The sequence below is a fragment of the Suricata suricatta genome, chromosome 2 (genome assembly GCF_006229205.1).
Source record: "Suricata suricatta isolate VVHF042 chromosome 2, meerkat_22Aug2017_6uvM2_HiC, whole genome shotgun sequence".
NCBI lineage: Eukaryota > Metazoa > Chordata > Mammalia > Carnivora > Herpestidae > Suricata > Suricata suricatta.
In genome coordinates, this window is record NC_043701.1 from 59,679,070 (window position 1) to 59,697,397 (window position 18,328).

At 44.2% G+C, this 18,328-nt stretch overlaps 1 protein-coding gene across 1 annotated transcript in view; it reads right to left on the minus strand.

Annotated features, from left to right (window-relative positions):
• EPDR1 (ependymin related 1) overlaps positions 1 to 18,328 on the minus strand; it is a 28,332-nt gene that overhangs the window by 9,667 nt on the left and 337 nt on the right. The window contains exon 2 of the mRNA XM_029918666.1: positions 18,130 to 18,326. Coding sequence (XP_029774526.1) covers positions 18,130 to 18,326 — 197 coding nt within the window. The remainder of the gene's footprint in view (positions 1 to 18,129; positions 18,327 to 18,328) is intronic.

The following is an 18,328-nucleotide window of genomic DNA, read 5'->3' on the forward strand; positions in this document are numbered from 1 at the left end:
ACTGGGTGCTGTATGGAAACCAATTTGACAATAACTATTTAAAAAACAAACAAACAAGGACTTTCTGCCTACTAGCCACACTACCATTATCACATCTAAAAAATTAAAATTTATCCCCTAATGCCAACTAATATCTGCTCCATATTCAGTTGTCCCCCCCCAATGCATTTTAAACTCTTTAAAAATCAGAATGCAGTCACATCTCAAGCATTACATTTCGTTGTTATGTCTCGACTGTTTTAAAAATCTGGAACACTACTCCTATCTTTTAACTTTTTTTTAATGTTTATTTATTTTTGAGAGACAGAGAGACAGAGCATGAGCAGGGGAGGGGCAGAGAGAGAGGGAGACACAGAATGCGAGGCAGACTCCAGGCTCTGAGCTATCAGCACAGAGCCCAATATGAGGCTCAAACTTGCAAACCGTGAGATCATGACCTGAGCCAAAGTCGGACACTTAACTGACTGAGACACCTACGCACCCCCCTTTTTTTTTTAACTTGGCCTTGATTCTCTGAAGACTCCAGGTCTGCACATATTCCCCATTCTAGATTTTTGTCAGTGTCCTATCTTAACTTGTTCCTCTAGATCCTGTCATTCCTCCCAACAAGACATGGATTCTAAAGGCTGAATGTACTTTGGTTAAAATTTTTTAGAAAGAAATTAAGAAGGCTGTGCACCTCCTAGTGAATCACATCAAAAGACAGTAATGTCCCAGCCCACTATTAGCGCTACCAGCTCTGATCACTAAGTCCTGTCATGACTCCAGATTCCTTCATCATGAAGGTGTTTGCCTTTACAGTTAGCAAGTAATTGATCAGTAATACTATGTGAAGATGGGAATAGCCTGTTAGCCAAAAACTGTCACACCACGGTTTTAGGTAAAACCATGTCCTGAGTCAATTATGTCACCGGAGATTAGTAGAATGGTACCAATGGTACTAACAAATGACATCTATCTATTTATCTATCAATCATCACTCTGGACTCAAGAATTTTTATGTACTCAGTATACAACAATTAAAGTCATTATTCCATTTGAGGCTCAAATTGTCCCAAGTTCTCTCAGTGGGAGCTGCTTCCAGCTGGTATTTGTGGCTTTGATGTGGCCCCCTAGGGTTTGAGTGTATATATATATATGTATATATGTGTGTGTATTGTGCGTGTGTGTGTGTTTATGTGTGTGTGTATATATATGCTTGTGCATATATATATATATATATATGTATGTGTTTGTATATACACACACTATAATCATCATTTGTGTGTGTATACATACACACACACACCCCATGCTTTGCTTCAGTGGTCCCCTACTTGTAACCACTTAGATTATTTCCACCGTTTGTTAATATTAACAAAGCTGAATATAAATCAAAGACAAACCCTTTTGCCTTTGTCTGTTTACAACCCTATGAAAAGTTTATAGACTGGAATTGTTGGATCAAATAAAATTCCCATTTTATATTTTACAAGATACTACTGATTCCTAAAAAGGAATGCTAGAATTTTTAACTGGATGTAGAGCTTCATTCACTTTTTTCATTAGAAAGGTACTGGCGGGGCGCCTGGGTGGCTCAGTCTGTTAAGCATCCAACTTTGGCTCAGGTCATGATCTCACAGTCTGTGGGTTCAAGCCCTGCATCAGGCTCTGTGCTGACAGCTCAGAGCCTGGAGCCTGCTTCAGATTCTGTGTCTCCCTCTCTCTCTACCTCTCCCTGGCATGCATGCACACACACACACACACACACACACACACACACACACTCACTCTCTCTCAAAAATAAATAAGCACTTAAAATTTTTAATAAAAAAAGAAAAGTACTGAAAGTTTACCCAACTAAGGCTCCTAGGTGGTTCAGGCAGTTAAGCATCTGACTCTTGGTTTCGGCTCAGGTCATGATCTCAGGGTTCGAGAGATTGAGCCCCACACTGATATCATGGAGCCTGCTTGGGATTCTCTCTCTCTTCTTCTCTTTCTCTGACCCTTGCCTGCTCTCTGTCTCTCTCCTCTCTCTCCTCTCTCTCTCTCTCTCTCTCTCTCTCTCTTTCTGTCTCAAAAATAAATAAACACTAAAAAAAATTTTTGCCCAACTACACTAAGGCAGGGGAAAATCTTTCTGCCTAGTTCAGGATAAGGTTTACAGACAGCATGAACTGCGCTGTACAAAAGCTGAGGGCAAGAAATCCAGGTTCCCGGTCTACTACTGGTGAACTATGTGATCATAATTTTAATCTCTGTATTTCTCATTTGTAACAAGAGACCAAAATTTGAAGCTCAAAGCATTTTTATGAAGATGATTAGAGACAGCAGATATAAAACTGCTATATTAATGCAAGGGATTATAGTTTGTAGGAAAGTCTGGCAGTGGCTATGTTTACCATCACCCGGTAATGTTTAATGAGGAAACTACTCATGTCACTTGTGTACAGAAGACGTGTTCGGCTGTGTAACAAAGAAGGTCTAGTTCATGTGGGTGGGCTGAAGGGTGAAGGGAGACCACTCTCGGGTGCGGTAGCTGACCCCGCGGTAGCAGCGCTGCAGGCATCTCAGCCTTCCCCTCTGAGTATAGAGGTTGAGGAAGTATACTCATCCACTCACTTCCTTAGTTTCCTTTGGAGCTAGGTGTACAGTTGGTTCTGGCCCTGGAGATCTAAAAGGAAGTCCATTGGGAGAGGAGATGCTCTGGAGATTTCTCTTCTCCCCAAAAGGCAGACTCCCTGTCCTGCTCTGTGTCCTACATTTCCTGTCTTTGAACAAAGGGATATAATGCTTAGAGTGGAGACAGCCATCTCAAAGCCATGAGGCAACACATCAGCGTGCCATCTTGCAACCGTGAGCTAAAAGTCTCTGAGAAGGACAGAGTAAATGGATGGAGAAGACCCAGCGGCCTCGGTGCGACCCAGGGAGAAGATCCAAGAACACGTATCACCAGAATTTTGAGGTAAACTACAACCATCGTCCTAGGTTAAGCTTCCACTCATCAATTTTCTGACACGTGTGGCTGAAAGCACCCTAGATGAAATTTTAAAAATCCATTACTTTATAGTTACTATCTATCAGATGCTTTGTTTTAACAACGCTCTGGGAGCACGTCGTTGCAGAATGAGCAGGGCCCAAGGACTTGGCTAATCCCGGAACCCACAATACCAGAGCCTGACCTGGGCATGGGGAAACCTGAACAACTACTGTCTCTTCTGCCAGGATGCAACTGTTTTTCTGTCTTGAATCGGAGCAGTCAAGGGAAAAAAAAATACAGCGAGGCAGAGGTTATAGACTGGCAAATTCAGCTGGCTGACACGTTATTCACTTTTTCCTTTCTTTTTTTTTTTAACATATGAGAAAATATGAGGCTCAGAGCATAACTAGGTAGTAAATAATGTGCCAAGATTGGACTCAGGGTCTGATCTCCTATCAGACTCCTTCTAATTCACTAACGCTGTGATCCTTCCCATCCATGTATAACTGCTTGGCCATCCAAGCTATCTTCAATTACAGAAAAGGGAGTGGACAAATATTATATTGTGATTTCAAAAGGACTTTGGCTTTTATGGAAGAAATTGGACAACCTCTGGATTTGTTTAATATGCAATATAATATATTAGTAATTCCTGCCAGCTCTGTGACTTGAGGCCGGAAGAATGGAGCTTCGGCCACTTGCCATTCTGGCATGTACCGAAGTTGAGTTACACCCTACAGTAATTATGAGACATAAAAGAAAAACGCTATTTCAAAATTGTTGTGTTAGACACAACTTCATTGTGTAGGCTGATACTAACCACATACAACAAAAGGAATATTAAATTACTGGAGAATGCAGCCCTAGGAGAAGGAAAATCAAAGACTAATTTTGCGTGCAATTTAAGAAGCTGTAAGGTGATGGCACTCCACTACTTGGATTCCAGTTCAAAAGAGGAAAACGCTGCTGAAGAAACTGATGTGATTTTTTTTTTCCCAAAAAATGTTTCAGGATGAATACTGGCGCAGGCATATACTCTTTCATCTGATGGAAGATCATGAAAAATGCATCATGAGACGACAGTTCTAGTTGTCTTTGTTTTTCAGCATTAGAAGAAAGATCCTCATTAGTACCAAGCTATCCATGTTGTGATGTGCACAGTGATCACTGGAGCCACACATCAGATGGCACTAAGAGGGCTGGGAGGGGAGAGGGACCACCAGGCTCATACAGTCAGCCCTCTGCTTTTCAGTAGACACTCATTAGTTGCCACTGTGTGTAAATTTAACACAGGCAGTCTTCCAGCTAACAGTTAATGACTCTGTAAATCTTATTTTTTACTTTACTTGGGATTTGGGATGATACTGAATTTAAGAAGAAGAGAATAATGTGTGACAACAATAGCTCTCTAATAAAAACATGATTGAAAATACATGAGTTATGTATGAAAAACATAATTATCAAAATAGAAAATGAAGCAGAGGTGACACAGAATACTTTGGCTATGGGAAACAAACAAACAAAAAGCAGAAGAGTGAATTAAAAGGTATGATTCCAGAATTCTAGGAAGAACATAGGAAGGGATGGAAAGGCTACTAGATAGCTAAGAAATTTGGGGGAACACAGGGCACCTAGGGGGCTCGGTTGGTTAAACATCCAACTTGGGCTCAGATTATGATCTCACGGTTTGTGGGTTCAAGCCCCACGTCAGGCTCTCTGCTGTCAGTGTGGAGCCTATTTCAGATCCTCTGTCTCACTCCCTCTCTCTCTCTCTCTCTCTCTCTCTCTCTCTGCCCATATCTCCCTGTCTCTCTCTTTAAAAAATAAATAAACATTTAAGAAAAAGAAATTTGGGGGAACAGATGTAAGAGAACCAATACATCTAAGCAGAGAGATATTCTACAAGGAACAAAGATATCTTCCCTCTTGCTGATAGAGTATCAAGCCTCCAGAAACAGCAGATGGAATTTCCCCTAGAACTAGACATGACCTGTAGGTGTTAATGATGTTCCAGGATAACAGAAGCAATGTACAAAAATTAGGGCAGAAAAAATTATTAAAATTAAACCAAAATTAGTTTGGTATCACACTTCTCTTCTAGAGCTCTAAATGCCATAGCAAATTTTAAACAAAAAGTACTATTATTACCCAATGAATTGTTTATTTATTTTGAGAGAGACAGGGACAGAGTGAGCAAGGGAGTGGCAGAAGGAGAGGGAGAGCGAGAGGGAGAGAGGGTGAGAGGGAGAGAGAGAATCCCAAGCAGGCTCTGTGCTGCCAGCACAGAGCCTGACATGGGGCTTGAACTCAGGAAACTGAGATCATGACCTGAGCCAAAACCAAGAGACAGATGCTCAACTGACTAGGCTACCCAGGCACCCCTATTATCCAATGAATTGTATACACCCCAAGGTTACTATAATGCACATAGAAAAGGATGAAAAGACTACTAGAAAGTTAAGAAATTTGGGGGAACACAGGGTATCTGGGGGGCTCAGTTGGTTAAGCATCCAACTTGGACTCAGGTCCTAAGTAGATGTTCTCAGACATTCAAAATTTCTAGAAGTATACCTTTGCAACCGTACCCTCTTGGAGGAAAATTAATTGAATACAGTTTCTAACTGACATAAACATGAATCAAAATAAAGGATTCAGGTAGAAAAGAATATTAGCAAAGAAGAAATTGCAGTGAATAATAAAAGGAATAAAATAATGTATGTTTCTTTTCTGTCAAAGCTACTTAGAAGTTTATGCAAACACTCACACAATAAAAAGTTCTCTGTGTTTAACAAGTCAAGAGGTTGACCTTTTAGAGGCTTGACTCAGCATAGTGAAAGAAGGAAACACTAGAAACCATCCAAACACTTTAAATTCTTTTCAACATAGTGAGTGAGACCTAAATAAACACGCGTCCTTTACAAAAGAAATTGTCTTCTGGTGACAGAAAAGTAGATTCCCAAGCTTCACCCTCTAACTCGTTAGGGGAACTGAGACATCACAAGGGTGGCTCTTCGGGGGTTCCCAGGGCAAGCCAGACAATACCTGGAACTGGACGGGGCAGTGGGGGGGTTGGAGGAGCGTGAGGGGGCAACACTGTTCAAAATACAATGTATGACAAAGGGTAGAAGGCTCAATTCAGAGAGAGAGAGGACTCTCACATGCAGAAGAAACATAAACCACATCAGAACATGGCAGTCAACCAATGGCATTTCATTGGATATTAAATTTGGAGCAGATTCTCTCCCCAGCACCTCTGCTCCACAGAGGTGAGGCTGGTAAAACTGCACACTGGTCACTGCCCTGTTCCAACTCGGAGAACTCCATGGTTTCTCCGGCATCTTCCTCAGAAGAATGTCTTCCTTTCACAACTTGACATCCTGGATCAACAGTTCCTTGGTGAGACATTCTGGGAAGAAGGATTTATAATTCCTGGGAATACAAGATGTATCTCAGAAAGGGACTCGGTGAGGTGGTTGGGGTGGAGGGGCTGTTTTAGAAGCTTTGGAGTCAGTGCGGATGGTCTGGCTTACCACAGTGCTCTCTGCAAGTATTTTCCAGCAAACTCAGGAAGGCTTGCATTGAACAGGGGTGAACCTGGATGCCACCCCAACTAGCATGGTAGTCCATGGTGCCTTATACATTCCTCCTAAGTTACATCTCACCTTTAGCTGATGATGCTACGTCAGCCTGAGGAACTCATGTACCCTTGGCCCTGTACCACCAACATTTTCCCATCTGACTACACCTTCTTTGGCAATTTCTGAGACACTCCATAAGAGGAGGTTCTCTGGGTTCCACAATCCGAGTGTTTGTGTCCTTCCCCCAACTCCACCAAACTGATGTTGAAAATCTAATGCCCAAGGTGATGGCAGGAGGGGTGGGCTCTCTGGGAGGTGATTCATGAGGGTGGAGGTTTCAAGGATGCGATTAGTGCTTTTACACAAGAGGCCCCAGAGAGCTAGCTTTTGCCCTCCACCATGTGAAGATACAATGAAAGATCTATGACCAGAAGATGGCCCTTATCCAACCATGCTGGCACCATGATCTTAGCCGTCCACCTTCCAGAACTGTAAACAGTGAACTTCTTTGGTATTCAGTACAACAGCCTGAACCGACTAAAACACTGGAGGAGCTTGAAGGGGTGCTTTGGTGCCTTCTGTTGGCAGGCTGACAGTTCTCACTCATTGGCAGGGCTCACACTCTGGAACTTTCCCCGCTGATCTAGCATTAGCCACAACAAAAGCAGCCTTCCATGAATGGGGCAGCACAGCCTTTTTGTCCAGTGACAGCTGCCTTCTGATTAGAAGACATCTGTCCAAAAGCTTCTCCATTGTTTGGAGAGTCTGAGGGCCAGGGGGGCACCTGGGGGACATCAGATTCCTCACATGGCCTCTCTGTTCAAAGAGGCACTGCTTCTGAAGGAAACCATTGGCGCTTGGGAAACTCTCAATGCCCATGTAGAGGAAAATTCTCTAAAACTGGGACTGTGGAGCAAGAGAAACACTGAAGATCGTGTTTGATGAAGAAAGAGCTGGGGACGAGCTCGTGGATGAAAGGAACATAAAGGATCCATTTCTCAAGGTGGGATCCACCTTGAACCTGCTTACAAAACTATACAAAATATGGGTAGGCCGTGCCACCTGATGTCAAAAACTGTTCTTGATAAAAGAGATACATGGTGTACAGTTTAAATAATTAATAAATCATAAAACCCTTGCATAAATCCACAAGTTGATTGTTAAACATGTCATCATGAGGGAAAAGCAAATACAAATACAGAATATTGGGAAGGAAAAAAGGGGATTCATAGATAAGGTGGAGTTATTTCAGAGTTCAGAGAATATCACATACAAATGTATTAGGATGATAAATATGATCTTGATGAAATGGAAGATTTTCTAGGAAAATATAAGTAACCAAAACTAATGCAGAATGAAGCATAAAGTTAAGGTGATAAATGGCCAGAGGGGGGAAAAACCCCTTACAGGGGGTCTAATGAGGTCTAGATCTTTGATCTTAAAAAGAGATCAAAGAGTTACTTCTCCGAAAAGAGATGGGTCCTAATGGTTTCAGGGATTAATTTTTCCAACCCCAAGGCTGTCGAGCAATACAGACATATAGAAAGCTTGCCGATTCTTTTATCATTTTACAAAGCTTTTTCTACATTAAAATACAGAAAGTAGAAAATAAAAACTAAAAAACAAGCTGAATTGTGGATTAAAAACAAATATTAAATATCAGTGAGTCAAATCAAGCAGACTATTAAAAGATTAATACATAATGATATATAGAATTTATTTTAGGAGCACAAAGTTGGTTAATGTAAAGCAATCTTTTAGTACAAATCACTAGATTCATCAAGTTTCATATTCCTTCTGATTAAATTCTTTATAAAATAGGTCAAAAAAATATTTACTGAACATGATGGAGTGTCTTAGTTAAACCAACAGCCTGCAGGAGACTTACATGTAGAATTTCAGGGACAGTCACAGCACAGTGAGAGTCACAAGGGATGTGACAGCACCATAGGCATGTCATTTTGCCTTTATCATATTAGAAATCATTACAAAATAATTAGTCTCCTAGGGGCATCTGGGTGGCTCAGTCAGTTGAACATCTGACTCTTGATTTCGGCTCAAGTCATGATCCCAGGATCGTGGGATCAAGCCCTGTGTCCAGCTCTGCACTGAGCATGGAACTTGCTTGGGATTCTCTCTCTCTCTGCTCCTCTCCCCCACTTGCTCTCTCTCACTTTCTCAAAATAAATAAATAAACATTTAAAAAAATCTTTCTGTTAATGGTTACTTATAGCATGAGAAATGTTTTGTTAAATATTTTTAAAATGCAGATCATTTTCCATCTTAATATTCAAATTTCATACACAGGAATAGGAAAAGAAATCCAGATGCACGTGCATCAGGGTTCTTAGTCCATATGGCGGGACTATGAGTGATTTTTACTCACTTTACTCTGCGCTTCTGTGTTTAGATCTTCAACCGTGAACACGCATAATGCTAGTTGTCCAAAAGCCATAAAAATGGTGTTTATTCGCTCAACACACATTAATTGAGTCCTACTATGTACTAAGCACTTCTAGGTGCCACAGGTTGGGTGATCAACCAAACCAGTAATGTTCTCTCACTGATGGAGGAGAGACAGACAATAAACACCGGACAAATTAACTGACCAGATCATGTCACACAGGGATCGCGCCCTGAGGAAAACAGAACGGGATGCGATGAGAGTGGCTGGTGGGGGGCGTTGCAGGAGAGCTCTCTGAGGAGATGGTGAGTGGAGACCTGGATGAGAAACCAGTTCAAAGATGAGAGACGGGGACGAGTCAGCATGGAGGAGCTCACAAGTGAAAACAAGCCAGCTGTGAAACTACCATAAGGTATGCATGCTGGGCATCGAAACTCTCCTAGGACACTCAGAAGATGTTAAGAGTAGTCATATTGGTTGAGCAGTTATGGATCATTTTTTTCTCTTTGCTTATCTATATTTTGGATATCTTTCTCCAATAAATATATATGTCACTGTTATTACTCCCTCATTCAATTATTCCCCCCAAAAAATCTAGTTCTGTGGGGCTAGAGATATGGCAACAACCAAATCAAAGTTCCTAACAATGGAGCCTTCCTTTGGGGCCAGGGGAGGCAGGGGAGATGAGGAAACCGGTTTAAAAAACATTAAACAATAAGTCAGAAAGCAGTAAGAACCTTGAACATGTAAGGCAGTGATGTGGAATGTACAAGAATGTTGGCAGGGGAGACAGTCGAATTTGGGAAGGGGCCGTGCAGATTTTTAGGATAAAGGCTTTCTGTGCACAGGAAACACAATACAGGTGCCAGCAGGAGGCAGGAGAGCATGCTGAGCCCTGGGCTGGAGCCAGCTGGCAACTAGCAGATGCCACATGACAAGGTCAGGGATAAGGTATGGATGGGGTGGGGAGCAGACCCCTAGGACGGCCGGGCCCATGTAAGGACATTTATTCTCAGAGACAGAAAGGCACTGGAAGGGTCTGAACAGATAAGTGATACAATACAGTATTTTTAGCAGAATCATCATTCAAGGTGCTGAGAATGGAAAGGAGGCAAGGGTCAAAGTAGGTGGACCCATTAGGAGCCTAGTGCAAAAAGCCCAGGCAAGAACGATGAGGGTTTGGACCTTCAGAGTGGTAGCGAACAAGGGGTCAGACTGTGAGTCTCTATCAAAATCAGAGTCGATAGGATTTGCTTCTGGATTACTTGTGGCCTGTGGGAGAAGAGGAAATCAGAGGTGGCTCTAAGGGTTGGTCCTGAGCAAATGGAGTTGCAATTAGCTGAATTTAAGAAACCTGCAAGAAGAATGACTTTCGATGGCTCGTTTATTTGTTTTCCGGGGAGGCATCAGTTTGGGGTATGCTGAGTCTGAGATGACAATCAGAGATCCAAAGGAAGAGGTCAACTCAGCATTTGGATATAAGGATTCGGGGAGAGGATACAGGACTGGGGCCGGGGGAGGAGCTCTAGGCTGGAGCTCTAGCTCCACACATGCCTGTGGGAGTCCTCCATGCAGAGATGCCATCTAAAGCCATGACCTAGCTGAGGGCACCAACAGAGGGGTGTAGGCAGAAAAGTAAAGGGATGGAGGGGCGCCCGGGTGGTTCAGTCGGTTGGGCATCTGACTTCGGCTCAGGTCCTGATCTCATGGCTCATGGATTCGAGCCCCGTGTCAGGCTCTGTGCTGACAGTTCAGAGCCTGGAGCCTGCTTGAGATTCTGTGTCTCCCTCTATGCCCCTCTCTCACAGATGCTCTTGTCTCTCTCTGTCTCTCAAAAATAAAAATAAAACATTTAAAAGTTAAAGGAAAAAAAGTCAAGGGATGGCAAAACTGAGCTGTGGGAGCTTCTACCATGGATTGTCCACAGGAAGAGGAGGAAGAGCAAAGGGAACTGAGGAGGAAAGGAAATGAGATGGAAGGAAGGACACGGGGAAGAATGTGGTCCTGAAGGCCCCGTGAAGAAAGGCATCAAGATGGAGGAAGTGAGCACCATAAAAGGAGGACTGATAAAAGATCATTCTGTTGGTAAAGTGAAGCATGTCACCCTCGGGCAGTCTCGGGGAGGTGTGATGCTCCACGTGTGGTTGGAGGGGGTTCAAGAGAACATGGGGGGTGTCAAAAATTGGACAGCGTGAGATTTGCTTTAAATAGAAGGGGAGATGGGGTTTCAGCTGGTGGGATTGAGAGAGGAATATTTTCTTTAAAGATGGGTAAAATAAAAGAAATTATAAAGGGGAAAATAGAAGATTTTTACTGGAATTGGGGAAATATAAGACTATCACATTTAGTCCAGGAAAAACAAACCACTAATTGGTGGAATATTTTCAGATCTTTGGGCACTGTGCCCCTGACCGCCATCTTCAAGGGCAGAATCAGGAAGAAACAGCTCAAGATCAATGGAGAGAAGTAAAGATGCTTTCCGAGCAGCTGGGGGCACCTCTGGCTTCTAGTCATAAGTTAGTCTTATACCCCACCAGCCCTGTTACTCTGTGGGGCTTGTCTTCCTTGGCGCTTGATGCTCCTCACTGCCTGCTTCTCCCTTGCTTCCCAGCATCAACCCACCAAAATCCAGGGTCAACACACTCACTGAATTAAGACTCAAAGCAAACTTTACAGGCTTCCAAGAAAATCTCTTCCTTGAAGAAAAAATCAATTTTGCAAATCAGCATGGTTTATTTTCGAGGATCAAAAGGCCACAAGCAGTCAGACTTCCTGAGCTAATAATAAAAGAAAATGCTGGCTCTTGGTCTCAGCAGAGATCAAGAGGAGGGAAGAAAGGCAAAAAGAGTCATTCTAAAATTCTGAAAGTCATGGTTTCTTCAGATAGACTCCTAATCCAGGCAAAACAAGGTTCGCGATTAAATAAATCCATGGAGCACTTCATACTAATTTGCCTCCCACAGCCCCACACATGTACATTCTGAGGATTTACAACCATAGAGCCTTGAGAAATCCAAGAGAAGAAAACATAAATGTGTGTGTGTGTGTGTGTGTGTGTGTGTGTGTAATCTGATCTTCCCCTTCCTCTCATTCAACAATGTCGTCTAAAGTCACATAGGTATGGCCTGGCTTACAGCGCAGAGCCCAAGTGGGGTGAGAAGGGCACCCACGTAGGAGGGGACATCACAGCCATGCACAATTGGTTATCTATGAGACTGAATAATGGGAGCCAGTTTTCTCCGAGAAGGGGCCTATGGAAACAAACCATGTGGTATTAAGGTGAAATTGAAGGTTCTGGGACAAATATATATATGGATCAGAACTGGACACATAGCAGTGTATGTACATGTAAATCTATATGTATACGTAGGAGTAAGTACGTGTGTGTGTGTGTGTGTGTGTGTGTGTGTGTGTGTGTTCAATTCTACATCCCCTTCCTTTGTCCACTGAGAGCGTCTGGGAACAGTGCCACCTAATAGCAATGAGCATAATGAAAGCAGAGATCTTGGCGTCCAAATATTATTCTCCAGTAAAAGTCATCAGAGCTTCTTGGGAAATGGCTCAAGAAATGGCTCAAATGTTGGCTTATTCCATTAAGCAGACAGAGTACAGACAGTTGGGGGATGTCTTATTGTGGCAAAAAAAAAAAAAAAGAGCAAAAATGTGCTCAAAGAATAAGAGGTACCTATTAAAAGAATATAAAAACCAACTTAGAGAGGTGCCCACTGGCCAGATCTGGGAACAATGTGAACATCAAACCAAACAATGAGAGCAAATGCATTACAGCAAGAATCCTTGAGTCTATGCTGATACAAGTAAATGAATACATTGAGCGTCATGAAAAATGGGATGTGTACCTGGGTTTCAAATACCCCCTTACAAAATACCTACTCGTCACAAAGTTACCAGGTGTCATTTGACACTGAAGAGACTTTGCGGCCACCAGTTAACCAAGCAATCAAAGAACAACGGGTGCAGCAAGAACAGAATACTGCCTACGGTGGGCAATAACTAGAGTATCATCCTTCAACTAACAACCCAAATTTGAGGAACATTCTACCAAATAACTGGTTTGTCATCTTCAAAAGTATCAAAGTGCAAGAAAGACTGAGGAACTGTTCCAGACAGGACACCGACATGCAATGCTTGAATATAAACCGGGTCCTTTTTGCTATAAACAACATAAAAGAACAACTGCATTTCAGATGGTAGAAATGATCCGTGTTTATGTCCCAATTCTTAGGGCTGCGTTGCAGTCATGCGGGAGAATACCCTTGTTTGCAGGAAATACACACTGAAGTGTCTGGGGGTCGTAGGGATATCACGTTGGCAACTCACTCTCAGATGATTCTGGGGGGGGAACTGGCTGTGTAGTATCACTGCGACCTTTCTGCAGGAGCGAGATAGTTTCAAAATAAAATAAAATTCTATACTTGTAGGGGGAAAAAAACAAAACCCTATCCTGTTGTTGGAACACAATGACCATTGGAGTTACCTAGTGTGATAACAGCCCTTAGAATTAATCTTCCACAGCAGGTATGTGGAGGAACATTCCGGAAGCAGTGCTATTCATGCCCTGGTGTACTCGGGGCTCCCACACAAATGAGAGCCTTCTGAGTTTGCAGCCAAAGCACTTGAGGATGGCCCCTCTTTCCTCTATCCATTGAACACAGGTTTAAGTGAAAAAGAGAAAGGAGAAAAAACATTTTGGTTTTATCTATGCAAAGGGACAAGCTGGGAAAAGAATTAGAATCCATGTCAAGTGCATTGCATCATGGTAGAAACAGGAATCAGCCTGATGTAATAAAAGCATGATTAGTATCATTAAATCATTGAATGATTGGTATCATTTAATCTCTAAGGAAGAGGCCTAAATAGTATTTAGTATAAGCATTGTAGATCTTTAAAATTAAATTCAAAGATGAATAACTGATATCCTGAGAAGTAAGGGATCACACTGCAGTGGTGAAGCCGGGGCTCGAGGCCATGTCTGGCATCCCATGACTCTCTCACTGCACGTCCGTGCTCTCTCCACAACACTATGTGGCTTTCTCCAAAAATACAAAACAGAAATGATATTCTGATCTCCAAGAAACAGAATGCTCAGGGAAAATGGAGACCGACAGGAACTGATCCAAATTTGAATGAGAATCCATTTTCTTTTCATCTTTTACCCACCCCAAGCCCCCGAACATGTAGGATTGGTCGTTGACTGGTCTTCTAAGATATGACCCCGAACACACCCAGGCATATTCTAATCCTTCTCTGCTCACTCTGCATCAGCAGCACCGTTAATGCCAACCGCAAGCCACCATTTTATAAGTGGGCCCGGTGAGCCACTGTGGCCTAACAAGGTTCATTCAGTATCTACACTGCTTCTCCCACAAAGTTCAACACGTTCACTGAACAATGAAAATAATCTTCTTGCTTTTCCTGGGTCTTCCAAATGTGATACTTGTGAGTTTAGCCAAGGATTCAGGAAGGATAGTTGGAACCAGAAAACAAAATAGTATCAATTACTAATATTTCCCATTCTCTGCTAAAGCTGTCTTATCTGAAGCTTATAAAGTTGTTTAATCTTTTCCATCATCTCAGGGAAAAGAGAGCCTGGAAAATCCTAGTCATTCCACAGTAACTATCAGTGGGATTTTCCATAACTATCTGGATACAAAATAAAAGTCTTAAGAAGTTGATCCAATTCTAAAACTTACTTCTCAACTTACTTACGAATAAATATGAAGAGATAACCCATCCATTTCTCTTCAAATAACATCTGGTTTCTTGGCCGGACTGCTAATACCTGAAAATGCTTCTGAGTTTATTCCAACAAATCTAAATTTATAGAGCTGAAAAAATGCATTTATGCACTTAAACATTCTTTTCTACATCTGATTTAAGGCCAGAGATGGGACTGTGAGACAGAAACCTTGCCAGGACACTGGGAAGATGGGAAATAAAATTGCCTTCTAAAAACTAAACTGTGAAATCAACAACTGATAGGCCAACACAAAGCAATGAGAAATCACCACACGGGGACAAAAACCTCTAGACTAGCAAGATTTGGCTGAGACCCCTCTAAAGAAATGATACACGCACATAAAGGCTATAGTAATCGATCACAGAGTCATGGACGGAGAAAGGTTGCTAAGACAGCCTGAACAGGACTCACCAAGATGCCATGCGGAGTGGAGGGAGTCTGGACCAGCAGGGGTGGGGTAAGCACAGAACCAGTGACAAGACCTCTGTCTGCTGAAGATGAACGCATCACTTAATCTCAGCCCCATTACCCTGGACTGGCCTGTCTTGTTCACGATGGAAAGCTCAACACTGTGCGTGGAGCCTGGCCTAGAGCAAGCGATCATTAGATTCAGTGACTTTGCTCCAACTTTTTGCTCACAACTTCCTGATTATAATTTGGCTTGCCTACAGGGAGAGAATGACCTAGTCTTGTGGATCTGAGCATTCTGGCCCCCGTGCCAGCCATAGCACTCGCTGAAATATATGTTGTAGCTGTTAAGCCTACTTCCTGTGAGTCAGCTCCCAAAGGAAGGGCCCTTGAGTGCCCAGAGGATCGAGTTTCTGAGCCCACAGACTGGCAGGGAGTCTCTGGGCCAGGGTCAATTTACCAGGATGGTGACGATGATGGTGGTGTCAGAGACGGCGGTAGCCATGTACTAAGCACAGGCTACGTGTCAGACACTGCACGATGTGCTTTACATACTGGAACTGGCTGAAACCCCACGACATTCCAATACATTAGACACTATGAGCATTTCCATTTTGTAAATGAAGAAACTGAAGCTCAGAAAGCTATAGTAATTTCCCCAAAGACCCACAGTGGAATGCCTGCACTCAGACCCAGATTTATCCAACTCTAAAGCTTAATGTCTCACCTTGTGAAAATAATGCCTCTGGGGGAATGGACCTTACCCTTCTCCTGGCTACACTTCTCTGCTTCAGCAGGTGCTCTGGGCTATTCCAGTCCATCTGTGATGTGACTGTTCATCAGTACACCAGCCTCCCCATCAGGGCACTAAAGGCTAGTGATTTCTCCTCAGTCTGAAGCAGGCAAAGCCAACCGTATCTCAGTGAACAGCACCAGTATCTCCTTCACCTCCACCATCGGAAGCCAACAATGGCTGCATCTTCTTGACTCTTCCTCTCCTGATCTCCTCTGTCAGTAAACCCACTCCATACTTCCCTAATGAGTCCACTTCTCACTACCTCCATGACCACCACCCATCTTGCACCCAGACCCCTGACAAACACCTCCCAGATCATGTGTTTGCTTCCACTCTTGCCCTCCTCTATTCGAAACCATACAGCCAGTGATCAGCCCATAATGCAATCATGATACTCCGCTGTTTGAAAATCCTTCAGTGGGTCCCAACCTCTTCACATCCTCCATCTTCAGGCCTAACAGTGATCAGTCTGCAGTTCTCGGAACACACCCAGCCCTGTCTGCTCCAGAACGTCCTGGAATATGCCCACAACCCCACCCCACTCCCAGCAGTCTTCCCTCCCCCGGCCACTGGTGCAGGGGCTTTGAGACTCACGGGTGCTTCAGCCCCTACAGGGAGCCTGGGTTAGCGGCCCGTCCGAAGTGCACTCGTCACACTCAGCACATCCTTCATCTCACCGAGTGGGAGTTTTCCATCATGTGTCCCCACCCCCAGACTGTGACCTCCCTGAGGTCCAGGACCCACTCTGTTTGAACAAAGTGCTTGCCATGAAAACAATGCACGATGAAGGAATGAGAGCCTGGTAATATAGCACAGGTGTTAGGAACCACCCAGCTTCCTTGAGTCCCAGCTGTGTGGTCCTCACAAAAAAATGTTGAATCTTCCTGGACCTCAGATTCTCTGTCTACAAAACCAAGATCATAAAGCTTTTTCTACTGTTGAACAGTTGTAAGATTGCCATGTAATACGTGGGAAATCCTCAGCACAATGCCAGGTATATAATAAGCGCTCAAACATTGGTTGTTGTTACTATGTCCTTTGAGACGGAACCACAATGTTCTTTAAAGGCCTCAGAGATATTACCAGGCCACCGACGATGACTTGGCTGCTCCAGATGTCCTCAGGACTCACGTTTTACCTTTCCAAATGCATCAGTTCCCATTCTCGAATATACTGCTTTGAAAGGCTCTGTCCCTTCAGTACTTTCTTCAGGACGCCTAACTCTTAAACAGATGCTTTTAGATGAAATAACATCAATATTTGCCCCTGATCTTATTGCTTGCTGGGGCCTTCAACCATGGACCTCCTAATCATGCAAGTGCGAAACAGAAGGGCCGGCATAACCCGCCCCACCCCTCCCCTGCGCGCGCACGCGCGCGCGCGCACACACACACACACACACACACACACACACACACACACAGGAATCTCCACAGGAAAGCTGTAGAGTGGACAGGTGGTGATCCCAAAATAGAAATCAGGCCTTAAAAGAGCAAGAGGAGGTCTCAGAAAGAGGACGGCCATTGTCGCAGCAGATATGGAAAGGTGAAGCGTGCGACCAGAGGCTTAAAAAAATGGTCTACCTCCTCTGTGGAATATTGTGCAGCTATTAAAAATAGATGGGGGGAAGCCAATAAAATGGCAAATAAGAACACATTAAGAGATGCTGTGTATAAAGAAAGATCATGTCTTCTGATCACAGTGTGTCAAACTTCCTTTAAGAAAAAATTGTTGGCCCAAATGTCAACAGCTGTAACAGGGTGATGATATCTTCCTTGATTCCCCACACCTTTTGCAGTGTTGCCCTATGCTTTTAAAATGCAACCAGAATTCTTAACATACATACATTCTGCGCGCCTCCCTCGCAAATGGTTCCTGGAAGAGAGGACACCGTGCAGATGACACACCCTAGGTTGAAGGGGACTCCAAGAGCCTGACTCAGCAGCGTGCGCACCTGGGCGAACCTGGGCACCGACCACCGACCAGACGCCGGGATGCGATCCCGCCCCCGCCAGGTTCCTTTTTCACCGGCCACCGCCCCGCTGGGGATCTCAAGGCGCAGTGAGGCCAGCCCTCCACCTAGCCCCGCGACCAGGCTGGCCCCGGCCCCCAGCCCGGTGAAGTTTCTCCTTGATAAGAGCGAGGCGCCACCAGCGGCTGCAAATGCAGCGGCCGACGCGGCCCCCGCGACCTCGCCCCCCGCCGTCCGCCCCGCAGTCCCCGTACCTCTTGCAGGGGATCAGCGCCTTTCGCTCGTCCAGCACCCGCACGCGCCGGTTGAGTCCGTCGTAGGAGAGGAGGGAGCGGCTGTTGCGCCCGGTGCTTTGCCGGTAGAGAACCTGGCGGCCCTCCCACTGCTGCGGCGCCAGGCACGGGCGCGGGGTCACAGGGGCGCCCCCGGCCCCCGCCCCCGGCGCTGCCGCCC